The sequence below is a fragment of the Anser cygnoides genome, chromosome 14, assembly GCF_040182565.1.
Source record: "Anser cygnoides isolate HZ-2024a breed goose chromosome 14, Taihu_goose_T2T_genome, whole genome shotgun sequence".
Classification (NCBI taxonomy): domain Eukaryota; kingdom Metazoa; phylum Chordata; class Aves; order Anseriformes; family Anatidae; genus Anser; species Anser cygnoides.
In genome coordinates this window covers 12,059,811-12,074,756 of record NC_089886.1, presented here as the reverse complement: position 1 = coordinate 12,074,756, position 14,946 = coordinate 12,059,811, and the positions used below count along the sequence as shown (strand labels likewise).

At 57.9% G+C, this 14,946-nt stretch overlaps 2 protein-coding genes across 4 annotated transcripts; one reads left to right on the top strand and one right to left on the bottom strand.

Moving 5' to 3' along the window:
* Positions 1-49: 49 nt before the first annotated feature.
* Positions 50-10,668, top strand: DND1 (DND microRNA-mediated repression inhibitor 1). 3 transcript variants are annotated; one of them, XR_010824909.1, is made up of 6 exons: positions 50-323; positions 1,329-1,446; positions 1,549-2,010; positions 2,406-2,783; positions 2,942-3,701; positions 4,269-10,668. XR_010824909.1 is itself a non-coding variant. In XM_066977108.1 (5 exons), the coding sequence occupies exons 1-5, from the start codon at positions 312-314 to the stop codon at positions 2,956-2,958; spliced, it is 987 nt and encodes a 328-aa protein (XP_066833209.1). In that variant the 5' UTR covers positions 50-311; the 3' UTR covers positions 2,959-10,664. The 3 variants fall into 3 exon arrangements, 2 of the variants coding, with proteins under 2 accessions (XP_066833209.1, XP_066833210.1); XM_066977108.1 differs by having other exon boundaries at positions 2,942-10,664; XM_066977109.1 differs by lacking the exon at positions 1,329-1,446 and having other exon boundaries at positions 2,942-10,664.
* Positions 10,669-12,558: 1,890 nt separating this feature from the next.
* Positions 12,559-14,870, bottom strand: WDR55 (WD repeat domain 55). The gene is made up of 8 exons (XM_048051519.2): positions 14,759-14,870; positions 14,550-14,680; positions 14,379-14,479; positions 14,214-14,301; positions 13,952-14,131; positions 13,741-13,840; positions 13,464-13,633; positions 12,559-13,259 (listed from the first exon to the last, which is right to left on the bottom strand). Exons 1-8 carry the CDS (start codon positions 14,780-14,782, stop codon positions 12,938-12,940), a joined length of 1,116 nt encoding a protein of 371 aa, XP_047907476.2. The 5' UTR covers positions 14,783-14,870; the 3' UTR covers positions 12,559-12,937.
* Positions 14,871-14,946: the final 76 nt, after the last annotated feature.

The following is a 14,946-nucleotide window of genomic DNA, read 5'->3' as shown; positions in this document are numbered from 1 at the left end:
TGACTTCTAAAGGCCACGGGGGCAGTTCCTTGAGCTGTGGTGGCCCCGGTGCCACGTGGAGGCTCGCCGTGCTGCAGCCCTGCCTCAAACAGCTCCCCTGGCCGCGGGGCAAGCTCTGGCCCGCCTCCTACCCCTCTGGGGCCATTCGGCTGTGGTTTTTTTTAATTTACCAGTTGCATGGCTTTACGCCCACGGGAGGGCAGCCTCGGGGGGGTCCCGGCAGGACCCTCCCTCCCCAGGGCGGAGCAGCCGCGGCCCAGTGGTCCTTGTTGGCGGCGCTGGAAGCTTCCAGAGCTGGGCGAGGACTGGCGATGGAGGAGGAGGTAGGTGCCGTCGGGGGGGCTGCCGGCATGGGCCGCGGCGCTGCGCCTCCCCCCCCCCCCCGGGGGCCTGGCGGCCGCACGCCGGAGGTTCCCCGGTCCCCCCGGGGGCGGCCGTCGGGGAGCCCTCGGGGCCGGGCTCTCCGCTGCCCAGGTCGGAGGCGGGACTCGGAGCCCCCGGGGCCGGGCGCCTCGGGGGAGGCTGCGCCCGGCAGCGGCTTCCCCGGGCCTCGGAGCCCCACGAGGGGAGGCCGTGGCGGCGCCTCGGGGGGCGGCCGGGCTGCGCTGGGGCGTGCTGGAAGAGCCGCGCCCGGCCCGTCCCGAGGCAGCGGGGACCGGGCTTAAAGGTGGCTCCAGAGGGCAGGGAGGAGCCCGGGGCTGGCTTTGTGCACGCTCTCGGCGGAGATGTGCCGTTAAGGCCCACGCCTTCATCTGAAAGGGTTTTCTGGAGAAGGGCAAAACCTCGTGGAGACAGAAAGGTGCCACCACCTGGTGGCGCACCCAAGGATGCACGAGAGTGAGATGCAACCAAAGTGCGTTTTAGCATGAGCTGAGATACTTTAATCCCACTCAGCGTATGGTCTTCAGAGACCCTAATGAGACTTGGTGGTACTTAATGAACTAAAACCCGATGTTTTCACATGGGTCGTGTCCTTAATTCCTCCTTGGAGCTCCAGTGATACAAGGTTCACCTTGGCTCTTTGCTCCCACCCTCTCTCGTAATGCAAGCCAGCTGCTGAGCAGGCACCAGAACCTCTGTTTTCAAAGCCCTTGCAGGCATCTCTGGAGTGTTGGTGTTCTTGTGCTCTACCAAAATTGCTGGAGCAGTCTTGGACGGTGGACAGGATAGTTGTTTGGATGTGCATTGCCCTTCCCTGAGGGCAGAGCAGTCCAGCATTTGTTCCTCCACTTCCTGGCTTGTGCTCGGTCTTGTTCCTTTGTGGGGTTCGTATGCCCCCAGCTGGGAGGCTGGAAGCTGCCCAGCACTAACATCACCTCCCTCCTCAGGCGTGGGCCGACAGTATCAACCAGGCCAATAAGATGGCCCTGCTCAACTGGGTAAGAGAAACCGGCATTGATCTGGTACAGATCAATGGACAGAGGCGATACGGTGGCCCCCCACCAGGTACGTGATGAACTTAGCATGGCAGTGGCCCGGGAGCATGGTGCATCAGGGCGGGCACCGTGGCCAGGCTCGTCTCACCCACGTGTTGCTCTGTGCCTACAGGCTGGGTGGGCAGCCCCCCACCGGCGGGCTCGGAGGTCTTCATCGGGAAGCTGCCACAGGAAATGTACGAGAACACGCTGATCCCGCTTTTCCAGAGTGTGGGGAAGCTCTACGAATTCCGCCTCATGATGACGTTCAGCGGCCTCAACCGGGGCTTTGCCTACGCCAAGTACAGCAGCTGGCAGGGTGCCAAGGAGGCCATTGCCACCCTCAACAACTTGGAGGTGCAGGAGGGCTGCACCATCGTGGTGTGCAAGAGCTTGGAGAAGTGCGAGCTTAGTGTGGACGGCCTGCCCACCTCGGTGAACCAGAAGGGCCTGGAGGCTGTGGTGCTGGGGGCCACCGAAGGGGTCCTCAGCATCACCCTGCATGCCAGCCCTTACCAGAAGAAGGCCAAGTTCGCCGTGCTGAAATACAGCTCACACCAGGCGGCTGCCATGGCCAAGAAAACCCTGATGGAAGGTACTGGGAGGCAAGTGGGAGGCTGGGGTGCTGTGGGATGCTGCTTGGCTTTGTCGTTTGGGTGTCTGTAAGTGAGCATAGATCCCAGCACCAGGTTCAGCTGAGGAGTGCCTACAGGCTTGAGACATCCATTGGCTTCTCGTGTCCCCTCTGGGCTGGCTATCCCCGGTGAGGCTGGTCCCTGGCAGTACCTGTGCAGGCCTGGTGGGGCTGCAGTGAAGGCAAGTCGTGGAGGTGTCGTTGTGCACTCTGGTTCAGGGTCGGACCGTCATGGGGTCACTGGGGCAGATGCTGGGGGACAGGATGTGGTGGTGGGACACTGGCTGCACAGGGTGACTGCAGGTTGGAGGCTGGTGTGTGAGCATCTCCTGCATGCTGCTGTGGGTCTCTCCTAGGGAATGTGAGGCTCTGTGGGGAGAATGTGAAGGTGGGGTGGCTGAAACCAGAGCTGAAGGAGAAACTGCAGTTGTGTAAGGAGAAGCGTGGCGAGCACTTAGGGAGCCCCGAGCAAGTGCTGCTGTCCCTGAAGCTGTGCAACGTGCTGGACTGCCTGAACACCCTGTGCCGTCAGCAGTGCCTGGGGACCCCCCGCTTCTTCACAAAGTGTGTCCAGGTGAAACCCAGTGGGTGGCTGCAGTACTGGTGCCAACTAGTGATCCCAGCGTGGCCCTTGCCCTTCAGTGCGTTCCTGTGGGTGCAGGAAGATGTGCCAAGCACCAGTGGGCATGAGAAGGCAAAAGACGCAGTGGCGCGGCTGGCTCTCAGGAAGCTAGGTGAGTCCTGGCACAGAATTGGTGCCATTTCCAACCTTTCCTGAAGTCCTGGAGGGTTTCCTGGGACTGAGGGGCTGCTGGACTTCATTCTGCAGGTGGGGGCCCAGGCTGGGAGGGAGAGAACCACACAGAGCCCAATGCTTTCCTCTCTCCTGCAGGATGCCTGCTGACGTAGGCAGCTGTTTTGCCCAAACTATGAGCCGAACCCGAGCCATCAGACGTCCTGTTGCTGTCTGCAGGAGTGGAGCACAGGCCTGGTGGGGATGTGGTCCTGTTTCAGCTTTGGTTTCAGTTTGTTGGGGTTCATTTTGAGAGCCAGCGCTGGAAGATGGGGGTGCTATCATGGTGCGTGACAGCTGCCCTGTTCCCAGCCGGCACTTGGTTCTGCTCTGTTCTGGGGGAGGTAGGCCTGACCTGCCTGGTTCAGCTTTTTCCATTTTTTATAAAATTGTTCTGTGTTGCTCTGATGCAGTAGGGCCCCAGCATAGGTCTTGGGAGAAGTTAGAAGCAGCAGCAGCTGCTCTGAAAGGCTGCCAGCATTGGGTGTGGGCTGGGGAGGTATTGGGGACCTTTGGGAGGTGGCCCAGCTGAATAGGGAGACAATGTGTGGCCTCAGCTCTCCTCCACTGCACGCTGGATACCTGAGCAGCAGCCTCACTTTGGTAAACAGGGGACACCCCCTTGGCTGGGGGGGGCACGCTTCAACTGGGATTGTGGCTGTGGGCTCTGGGAGGCACAGAGCCAGTTGGGCTGCGAGGAAGCAGCAGGGGTTATTGGCCGTCATGAATGAGTCCTCTGGACCAAGAGGACTGGCCGCCAGCCACCAACTTGGTATTAAAGTAGCCTGGAGAGCACCGTCTGTGTAGTATTTCTTGTCTTGTCCTGCTGCAGTTTTCCCAGAGGGGTCTGATCCTGAGGGTGTGACTTGCGGAAAACAGACTCCACAATCAGTAAGATTGTAAAGTAGGTATGTTTATTCAGCGCTGGGCAGCACGGGGGGTAGTCCCGCCAAAGTTGTGCGCACCTGACGCGGCAACTTGCCTTTTTTATATGCAGTAAAGAGTTACATATGCATGAAGTTTCACAATATGCCTATACATATTCATAACCTGTCCCTGCTTCATATTAAAATTAGTTCCAAGGAGTCATTTCCATAAACTCCTCCCATCTGCACTTGCGCAGTGTATTCTGGTGGTGGTCGTCGGGGGTCGTGGGGATGAAGATTGATGACTCTTCCTCATCACCGCTAGTTGACCTCTTGTCTCTGCGCAGACTCAGTTGCTTCTTGGATCTTGTCCATCCACAGGACCAGTTTCTACCAGTTTCTTAAGATAGGCTCACACTCTTATTAAGAGACTGACCTTGGTAAAGGGGCCCAAGGCTTCTTGCTTTAATTAATTTGCACAAGCACCATAGTTAGTCCTAGTTTCATGCCGTCAGCACTCTCTCTCTACTTGATAAGATTCCCCTAACTCCCTCTCTCAGGTGTGCCCGGGCTCCCCCTGCGTCAGGGGACAGCGCGCCTTCCAGTCACTCGGCGAGAGCAGAGGCCGCACAGACAGCTCCTGCCTCAGCCAGCGGCCCCCGGGGGACTGAGCGCCCTGCCCCTCACGTGCGGCCTTGCTGCGCCTTCACCTCGCCCGTGCCCATGGCTGCCCAGGGCAGGAGGGCGGTGGGCAGGGCCCGGCTCTGCCTCTGAGGCAGGGAGCGGCGTGCTCAGGCCTTGAGGCGTGCGGAGGCAGGGAGCAGCCGTGGGCCAGCTATAGCCCAGCGGTTCCTTCGGCTGCTTGCAATGGCTTTCGTTCCTCTGCCCCGGCAGGGGTTCGATCCCGCGGACACCCCTGGCCCACTTCTTGCTCGGGAATATTTGCCCGATGTTCTCCACATTTTCCTTCTGCTCCTGTTCTGCCCATTACATTTCATCCTCCTTCTTCACTTTTATCCTCTTTTAACCTTATCCTGTGCCCTGCTCACATGCTACATACCAACTCTGTGCCTATGAAAAGTGCACAAACAACCACGGGAAGATGTGACCGTAATTAGTTTATTCACAGAATGGACGAGGTTGGAAGGGCCCGGACCTCTGAAGATCATCTGGTCCAACCCCCCTGCTGAGGAGGATCACCTAGAGCACATTGTGCAGGATGGCGTCCAGGCGGGTTTTGAAGATCTCCAGAGAAGGAGACTGCACAGCCTCTCTGGGCAACCTGTTCCTGGGCTCTGTCACCCTCCCAGTAAAGAAGTGCCCCCTCATACTCAGCCAGAACCTCCTGTGCTTCAGTTTGTGCCCATTGCCTCTCATCCTGTCTGAGCACAACTGAAAAGAGACTAGCTCCATCCTCCTGACACCCTCCCCTCTGATGTTTATACACATTGATGAGGTCTCCCCTCAGTCTTCTCTCTTCTAGTCTAAACAGGCCCAGTTCTCCCAGCCTGTCCTCATACAAAATGTGCTCCAGTCCTCTCATCATCTTAGTAGCCATCCTCTGGACTTGCTGCAGTAGTTCTGTGTCCCTCTTGTACGGAGGAGCCCAGAACTGGACACAGTACTCCAGGTGTGGCCTCACCAGGGCTGAGTAGAGGTGGAGGATCACCTCCCTTGACCTACTGGCAACACTTCCAAATGTACCCCAGGATCCCACTGGCCCTCTTGGCCACAAGGGCACATTGCTGACTCATGGTCAGCCTGCTGTCCACCAGGACCCCCATGCCTCTCTCCAGAGCTGCTCTCCAGCAGGTCAGCCCTCAGCCTGTACTGGTGCTTGGGGTTATTCCTCCCTAGGTGCAGGACCCTCTACTTTCCCGTGTTGAACTTCCTGAGGTTCCTCTCAGCCTGTCCCTCTGAATGGCAGCACAGCCCTCTGGGGGGGGGTACCAGCCACCCTTCTGAGCTTTGTGTCATCAGCAAACTTGCTGAGGTTACACTCCGTTCTATTGTCCACATCATTGATGAATAAGTTGAACAACAATGGACCTCTGAGGGACACCTACAGGCCTCCAACTAGACTCTGCACCAACCCTCTGCGCAACCATCTGAGCTCTGCCATCCAGCCAGTCACGAATCCCACTTCACTGCCCACTCACCTAGGCCGCACTTCCTGAGCTTGTCTATGAGGATGTTATGGGAGACAGTGTCAAAAGCCTTGCTGAAGTCAAGGTAGAGCCTGCGTCTGCACAACCATGACTGGGCAGGGGACACCACCAGGATGCTCTATTGGGCTTATGTGGCAAAGTTTTGGTAGTGGGCTCATGCTCTGTGAGAGCAGATTTAAGAAAGGGGAAAAAATCCCTGCTGTGACACAGCAGCTGAGATAGAAAAGTGAGAACCAGCCTTGCAGACACCAAGGTCAGTGCAGAAGGAGGGCAGGAGGTGCTCCGGGCATGCAGCACAAGTTCCCCTGCGGCCTGTGGAGAGGCCCCTGGTGGAGCAGGCTGTCCCCCTGCAGCCCATGGGTCCCACACGGAGCAGATCTCCACGCTGCAGCCCATGGAGGAGCCCCCGGTGGGGCAGGTGGATGTGGCCTGGAGGAGGCTGCGGCCCATGGAGAGCCCCCGCAGGAGCAGGCCCCGGGCCGGAGCTGCAGCCCGTGGAGAGGAGCCCACGCAGGAGCAGGGGGTATGGGGGGAGCTGCCGCCCACCCGTGGGGGACCCGTGCTGGAGCAGTTTGCTCCTGGGGGATGGATGGGCCCCATGGTACGGACCCATATTGGAGCTGTTCTTGAAGAGCCTGTGGGAAGCCCACGCAGGATCAGTTTGGAAAGGACAGCATCCCATGGGAGGGACCCAACGATGGAGCAGGGGAAGAGAGTGACCGTGAAGTAGCAGCAGAGACAAAGTAATTGACTGCAACCCCCATTTGCCATGCCCCTGTGCTGCTCAGGGATAGGACGTAGATGAGAGTGGATGGGGGGAAGGTATTCTTAGTTTGGTTTTAGTTTCTCAAAGTTTTATTAATAGTAATAGGTAATAATTACATTAATTCCCTATGCTGAGACTGTTTTGCCCGTGACGATAATCGTAGGGTGATCTTCCTGTTCTTATCTCAACCCTTGGGCCCTTTTCATCGTATCTTCTCTGCCTTTCCCTTTGAGGAGGGGGAGAGAGCGGTTGGGGTGGAGCTCAACTGCCCAGCTGTGTTAAAGTACCACAGACGGCTGACCCTAACTGCCCAAATGGATACTCCATACCATGGTGTTCTGGTTTGGGCTAGGATGGACTTAGTTTTCCTCCTAGTAGCCGGTATGGTGCTTTGTTTTGGATTTAGGATGAGAATAACGTTGATAACACAGAATCACAGAATTGTAGGGGTTGGAAGGGACCTCAAGAGATCACTGGGTCCAACCCCTCTGCCAAAGCAGGTTCCCTAGAGCAGGTTGCACAGGTAGGCCTCCAGATGGGTCTCGAATATCTCCAGAGAAGGAGACTCCACAGCCTCCCTGGGCAGCCTGTTCCAGTGCTCCGTCACCCTCACCGGGAAGAAGTTCTTTCTCATGTTGGTGCGGAACTTCCTGTGCTCCATTTTGTGGCCATTGCCCCTTGTCCTGTCCCCACAAACCACTGAAAAGAGGTTGGCCAAATCCCTCTGTCTCCCACACCTCAGGTATTTATAAACATGGATGAGATCCCCTCTCAGTCTTCTCTTCTCCAGGCTGAACAGACCCAGGTCTCTCAGCCTTTCCTCATAGGGGAGATGCTCCAGGCCCCGTATCATCTTTGTGGCCCTCTGCTGGACTCTTTCCAGGAGATCCCTGTCTCTTTTGTACCGGGGAGCCCAGAACTGGACACAGTACTCCAGGTGAGGCCTGACCGGGACAGAGTAGAGGGGGAGGATCACCTCCCTTGACCTGCTGGCCACGCTCCTTTTAATGCACGCCAGGGTCCCATTGGCCCTCTTGGCCACCAGGGCACGCTGCTGGCTCATGGCCAACCTGTCGTCCACCAGGACCCCCAGGTCCTTCTCCGCAGAGCTCCTCTCCAGCAGCTCATCCCCCAGCCTGTACTGATACATGCGGTTGTTCCTTCCCAGGTGCAGGACTCTACGCTTGCTCTTGTTAAGCCTCATTTGGTTTCTTCCTGCTCAGCTCTCCAGCCTGTCCAGGTCTCACTGAATGACAGCACAGCCTTCTGGCGTGTTGGCCACTCCTCCCAGCTTTGTATCATTGGCGTACTTGCTGAGGGTGGACACTATTCCCTCATCAATGTCATTGATGAAGATGTTGAACAAGACTGGACCGAGCACTGACCCCTGGGGAACACTGCTTGTCACAGGTCTCCAACTGGACTCGGCGCCGCCGATCACCACCCTCTGAGCTCTGCCAGTCCGCCAGTTCTCAGCCCACCTTACTGTCCACTCCTCTATCCCACGCTTTCTCAGCTTTGCTAGCAGGATGTCGTGGGAAACAGCATCAAAAGCCTTGCTAAAGTCTAGGTAGATGACATCCACTGCTCTCCCCCATCTACCCAGCTGGTGATGCCATCATAGAAGGCAACGAGGTTGGTCGAGCACGATTTCCCCTTGGTGAATCCATGCTGACTACTCATAACTTTCTTTTCCAATTGCTTGGAGATAGCATCCAGAACAAGCTGTTCCAACACCTTTCCAGGGATGGAGCTGAGACTGACTGGCCTGTAGTTTCCCAGATCCTCCTTCTTGCGCTTTTTGAAGACCGGAGTGACATTGGCTATCCTTCAGTCTTCAGGCACCTCTCCTGTTCTCCAAGACTTGTCCAAGATGATAGAGAGCGGTTCGGCGATCACCTCTGCCACCTCCCTCAGCACACGTGGTTGCATCCCATCAGGGCCCATGGATTTGTGCGTGTTGATCCCACCCAGACGCTCCCAGACCACCCCTTCCTCAACCAGAGGGGAGGTCTCCATTTCCCAGACTCTCTTGCCTCCCTTCAGGGTCCAGGAGTCCCAAGGGGGAGTCTTTGAAGCAAAGACCGAAGCAAAGAAGGCATTCAGTATCTCTGCCTTCTCAGCATCCCCTGTTACCAGGGCACCCTCCTCATTCAGCAGGGGACCCACATTATCCCTAGTCTTCCTTCTACTGTTTACATACTTACAACAAACCCTTTTTATTATCCTTTATCTTTGCCAGATTCATCTCCAGGTGGGCTTTAGCCTTCCTCGTCGCATCCTTGCAGGCCCTGACAACACTCCTATACTCCTCCCAAGGGGACAGGCCCATTTTCCACATTTCATAGACCTTCTTCTTCCTTTTGATCTTGTCGATGAGCTCCTTGCTCATCCATGCAGGTCTCCTGCCCCCCCTTCCCCAACTTCCTACTCTTAGGGATGCACTGATCCTGAGCTTCAAAGAAATGCTGTTTAAACGTTGCCCAGCTCTCACAAGCACTCTTGCCTTCTAGCAGTCTAGCCCATGAGATACCCCCAAGCAGGTCCCAGAAGAGGTCGAAGTTGGCTCTCCAAAAGTTCAGGGTAACAATCCTACTTTTTGCCTTACTTCTCCCACCACGTTCCATCCAGCTGCCACTGCTGGCTCCGACTGCGCCTCGTCAGCCTCCCTCGTGAGGGCTGCCGGGGCCTGGTGGTTCTATACCATTTAGGCCATGGTCAGGTCCCACACTTTCCAATACATTCCAACTAATCACCACATTTCATATATGTATATAAAATGGCCACTGAATTTGTTTAGTCTGTGACTGACTTTGGGCTCCATCTGTCACAACAATCTTTCAGGGCAGAAGAGACGGTGTGTGATGTTGGATTGTCGCTGGTTCTGATTCCATCACACCGCTGTGCTTGTCCAACTCTATCAAAATTCATTAGTCATTATCTGCATGACTGTTACTGTGATACCATTAATAGGACATACATATAACAATCACATTAGTGATGACATACATTATTATATAGTAATTAACAGAGTATAATTCAAATCACGGACTATTCTCACCCAACATAATACCAGTGATACCAGTGCTGTTTTAGCTACAAGTGCAGAGCACAGCACTGTATGGGCTGCTGCAGGGAAAGTTAACTCCATCCCAGCCAGACGCAGCACAAGTACGTAACAGGTTTGATTGGGCAGGTCCAGCGTAGTTGGCAGATCCCCTTGTGTTGACTATCCAGATGGCCTTTGCCAAACATGTATTGCAATATCTGAATGTTCCAGCACCCATTGCCTTCAGTGTAGTCTTTAACAATCCATTATATCGCTTGATTTTCCCAGAGGCTGGTGCATGATAAGGGATGTGATACACCCACTCAATGCCATGTTCTTTGGCCCAAGGGTCTATAAGGTTGTTTTGGAAATGAGTCCCATTGTCTGACTCAATTCCTTCCGGGGTGCCATGTCACCATAGGATTTGCTTTTCAGGGCCTGGGATAGTGCTCCAGGCAGTGGCATGGAGCACAGGATATGTTTCCAGCCATCCAGTGGTTGCTTCTACCACAGTAAGTACATGGCACTTACCGTTGCAGGTCTGGGGGAGTGTGATATAATCAGTCTGCCAGGCCTCCATATATTTACATTTCAGACATCGTCCTCCATACCAAAGAAGTTTTAACTACGTGGCTTGCTTTACTGCAGCACGTTTCACAATCATGAATAACCTGTGCAAGTGTCCATGGTCAGGTCCACCCCCAGTCATGAGCCCATCTATATGCACATCTCTTCCTTGATGGCCTGGGTTGTCATGGGCCCATCAAGATGGCCCACAGAGGCCACCCCAGCAGCCCCCACCAACAAAACTTTGCCACATAAACCCAATAGAGCATCCTGGTGGTGTCCCCTGCCTGGTCATGGTTGTGCAGCTGCAGGCTCTACCTTGATCTCCAGATGATCTTCAGAGGTCCCTTCCAACCTCGTCCATTCTGTGATTCTGTGAATAAACTGATTACAGTCACATCTTCCCTTGGTTGTTTGTGCACTTTTCATAGGCACAGAGTTGGTACGTAACACGCGAGCAGGGCACAGGATGAGGTTAAAAGAGGATAAAAGTGAAGAAGGCGGAGGAAATGTAATGGGCAGAACACGAGCAGGAGGAAAATGTGGAGAACATCGGGCAAATATTCCCGAGCAAGAAGTGGGCCAGGGGTGCCCGCGGGATCGAACCCCTGCCAGGGCAGAGGAACGAAAGCCATTGCAAGCAGCCGAAGGAACCGCTGGGCTATAGCTGGCCCACGGCTGCTCCCTGCCTCCGCACGCCTCAAAGCCTGAGCACGCCGCTCCCTGCCTCAGAGGCAGAGCCGGGGCCCTGCCCACCGCCCTCCTGCCCTGGGCAGCCACGGGCACGGCGAAGGCGCAGCAAGGCCGCACGTGAGGGGCAGGGCGCTCAGTCCCCCGGGGGCCGCTGGCTGAGGCAGGAGCTGTCTGTGCGGCCTCTGCTCTCGCCGAGTGACTGGAAGGCGCGCTGTCCCCTGACGCAGGGGGAGCCCGGGCACACCCTCAGGATCAGACCCCTCTGGGAAAACTGCAGCAGGACAAGACAAGAAATACTACACAGACGGTGCTCTCCAGGCTACTTTAATACCAAGTTGGTGGCTGGCGGCCAGTCCTCTCGGTCCAGAGGACTCATTCATGACGGCCAATAACCCCTGCTGCTTCCTCGCAGCCCAACTGGCTCTGTGCCTCCCAGAGCCCACAGCCACTCTCCTAATTGAAGTGCTGCTCCCCAGCCAGCAGGGTGTCCCCTGTTTACCAAAGTGATGCAACTCCCCAACAGGTCCAGCAGCTTGTTTCCGGCTCAAACCATGTGTTAGCACAGCAGTGTTTACCATTGCTCTGGATAGCAAGACAGCCTCAACGTACTCTTACCATTGCTGTTCCAGTGCCTGGTACTCCAGGCAACTGTTGCCAGCAGCTTCCTTCGGCAGGGCCTCGGGTGCATCCCTGCTCCAGCCTGGCTCCTCCGGCGCCCACCCTTCTCCAGAAGCGCCTGGCAGACGGACCCAGCGCCAGCGGCATCCTTGGCTCCCTCTAAGCGCTTTCTGCCACTGCCAGGAAGACCGTCTTTCCACCGCTTCCTGGTGCCCTTTCGGCAAGCCTTGGGGTCCTCCAAGTGCTGCCTTCCGCTAGTCCATGGGCTTCCAGCAGGCCTGACTGGCCCACAGTGCTTTCTAAAGCACGTCAGGGCCTTCCCAGGACCTTGTGGCGCTCCCCAGAGGCTCCTCTGAGGTCCTGGTGTGCCTACGCCTACAAAGTGCTGCACTCCCAGGGCTCCTCGGAGAGCCTGACGATACTCTCCCAGCACTGGTCCCCGAGGGCCCTTCTCTGCGCCCAAGGTCTCCCACGGTGCGCCAGGGTCTTCCAAGCAAGCAAGCATGTGTGCACTTCTGTTGCCCCTCAGCAGCGCTGAGGGATGGGGCATGAACCAAGGAGTGCTGGGCAGCGTTCACGGAGCAGGAGAGCCGATGTGTGCAGCAGGCAGAGTGCAGCGGGCTCGCCGCTCTTGGGCTGTGAGCGAGGCAGAAGCAAAAGAAGAGGGGAGCCATGCTGCAGCAAGGCAAGCGGCGGGCTGGGGAGCTATCACCTGCAGGCAAACAACCACCCTGCTGCAGGGGACACAGCAAAGGAGCCTAGCAGCCCAAGTCACCCCACGTGTGCTCCTGTGTCACCGTGAGCACGGGCGGGGGGTAGGGGGGAAGGAGGCTTCCTACTAAAGACAGCTACAATTCATGATGCTGGCCCAACTGACAGGAGCGCTTTGAGCACGGTCCGTGTCACCCTCAATATCCTACAGGCAGGTCCCCAATGTGCTATAAAATACCAGGGAGGTTGGGGCGAGCCAAATCATCAGCACAAACTGCTAGGAAACAAAAAGGCACTGCGTTTTTTAATACATCTCATGTTCAAGTTAGTTAATAAAAAATGCTCAACATGTTTGCTTGGGATAGTGGCGTGGGCAGCTCTGCCACAGCCTTGAGGAAGCATGGCACCACCACCGTGGCTGAGAGGATAAGCAAGACCAGGAAGGATCTGTTTGCCCATGGATCCCAGGACCACTGCAGGACAACTCACAGCCCTGTACCACGCAGGTGCTGCCCACCTCTTACTCACACTGCCCCCAGCACCATGGGCCCCCACCCTTTTGGGCAGTATCCTGCCTTGTTCCCCCACCCCAGGACCTCCATGTCCACCAGCAAACCTCGGCCTTGTCCACCTCCAAATCAAAGCCCTCTTGGCCCCTCAGTCACTATCATCGCTGTCGCTTCCTGTCGCTGCCTCTGCTGTGGCCTCCTGCTCCTCTCGTAGGTCTGCAAAGAAGTCCTCTCCGCTGCCTGGGGCTTTGCTGCTCAGGGCCTTCAGCGGGCCACCCCGCTTCTTCTTCTTCCGGTATTCGTCCACCACCATGGAGCCCAGGGAGGAGATGTCCCAGAACTTCACCTTCTGGTCATGGGCACAGCTGGCCAGGAGCTGCCCGTCTGGGGCCACAGCCAGCTGCTCAATGGGCTCCCCCATGTGCTGCCCAACGCACCCCAGGACCCGGTTGGGCAAGATGTTCACCGCCCTAGGGACAAGGTGAATGGGGACATCACAGTGAGGACCTTTCTAAGAGAGAGAGCCCCAGGAAAACTGCGAGCCCACCTCTCCAGCTCAGATGTGATCCCTCCAGCGCCAACAGAAACTTTGCCCTCCTTCCCCAGGTCTAACCTTGTTCCCCACCCTCCCCAGAGCCTTCCCCCATCACATCCCGTGCCCTCAGCGCTCTGACCTGATGACTCCGTCAAGGGACCCTGTGCACACAATGCTCTCCGTGATGGGGACCATGCAGTCAACTGACTCGGCCCTCAGAGCAAAGCGGTCGCTGGTGGCCCCAAAGCCATTCCAGTTGAAGAGGTAGATGGTTCCTTCGCTAGAGCCACAAGCCACTTTCTTTCCTCTCTGGGCAGGAAGGGGTAGAGCAAGGCAGAGGCAAAACAAGAGACCTAGAGCATGGCAAAGAAACTACCAGACTGTACATCTGCTACGCAGCAGGGCCCAGCACCTACCTTCAGCAGCACGACAGATGTCAGGTCCCCATTCTGTGGCTCAGAGAGCAGCTCAAAGCGACGCCTCTTAATGTTGAAGACTCCCATGGTGCCATCACCACTGTGAGAGACAGAATGGCCCTGTGGCACAAGGACACGGGGTGCAGCCACCCGTGTCCCCTGCCACGATGGGCACGGGGCCTGACCCAGGTGCCACCAAGCCCTGCAGTACCTGGCGGTGAGCAGGATCTTCCCGTTCCCATCCACAGCCATGGCGCTGATATACTCCTCGTGCTGCCGGGCCTCCAGGATGGCCTCCCCCTTGCGCAGGTCCCACACCTTGAGCTCTCCGCCGTCGTCACCCGTGGCGAGGAGGTGGTGATCGATGGGCAGCACGCAGTTGAGGGCCGCGCTGCGCAGGGTGGGCGCCGGTGTCAGTCAGCGTCCCTGGGGGGCCCGGGGGGGTCCGTGCCCGTCCCCAGCGAGGCACGTACCTGTGGGCCTTGGCGATGCGCGTCTCCAGCCGCCCGTCCTCCACCGTCAGGATGTGGATGGCCTTGTCCTTGGACACCGTGAGGAGCCCTGCGGCCGCCGGTCAGCGCGGACCCCGCCACAGCCCGTGCCCGTCCCCGTCCCCATCCCCGTCCCCGCCCACTCACTCTGCCCGTCGGGGGAGAAGGCGACGTCCCGGCAGGACTTGAGGTGGTGTCCCGAGGACCAGAGCTGGCGGGTGTCCCCCGGCACGCAGGAGTAGCGGTACCTGCGGGCAGCGGGTGAGGCGACCGAGGCGGCACCGGCGGCGCGGCCGGTCCCGGTGCGCGGCCACTCACAGGTACACGTCGCCGTCCACGTCCCCCGCCGCCAGCAGGGCCCGCGCCGGGTGCAGGGCGATGGCGTTGGCCGCCGCCTCCAGGCAGATGTCCTCGGGCGTGTCGCGGAGCCGCGGGCCCGCGGGGGGCTCCTGGGGGTGGGGGGCGGCGCGGTGAGGGCGGACCCCGCGGGCACCCCCCCCCTCCCGGCCCGGCCGCCCCCCCCTCACCTCCTCCTCCGCCGCCGCCGCCATGCTGCTGTGGGCGCTCTGTGCGCGTGCTCCGCGCCGGGCCGCGCCTCATTTGCGTAGCCCCGCCCCCTCCGCGTACACGACGCAACCCCCCGTTCCCCTGCCCCTCCCTCATTTGCATATCCGCGGCTCATTTGCATAACCCCGCCCCCAGTGCCCCCGGCGCG

Coding starts and splice junctions, on each gene's coding strand:
- DND1 (XM_066977108.1), top strand. Junction 1,447..1,548: donor ATACGGTGGCCCCCCACCAG/GTACGTGATGAA, acceptor CTGTGCCTACAG/GCTGGGTGGGCAGCCCCCCA. Junction 2,011..2,405: donor CAAGAAAACCCTGATGGAAG/GTACTGGGAGGC, acceptor GGTCTCTCCTAG/GGAATGTGAGGCTCTGTGGG.
- WDR55 (XM_048051519.2), bottom strand. CDS start 14,782: ATGGCGGCGGCGGCGGAGGAGGAG. Junction 14,681..14,758: donor CGGCGGCGGCGGAGGAGGAG/GTGAGGGGGGGG, acceptor CCCCACCCCCAG/GAGCCCCCCGCGGGCCCGCG. Junction 14,302..14,378: donor CTTCTCCCCCGACGGGCAGA/GTGAGTGGGCGG, acceptor CGGCGGCCGCAG/GGCTCCTCACGGTGTCCAAG.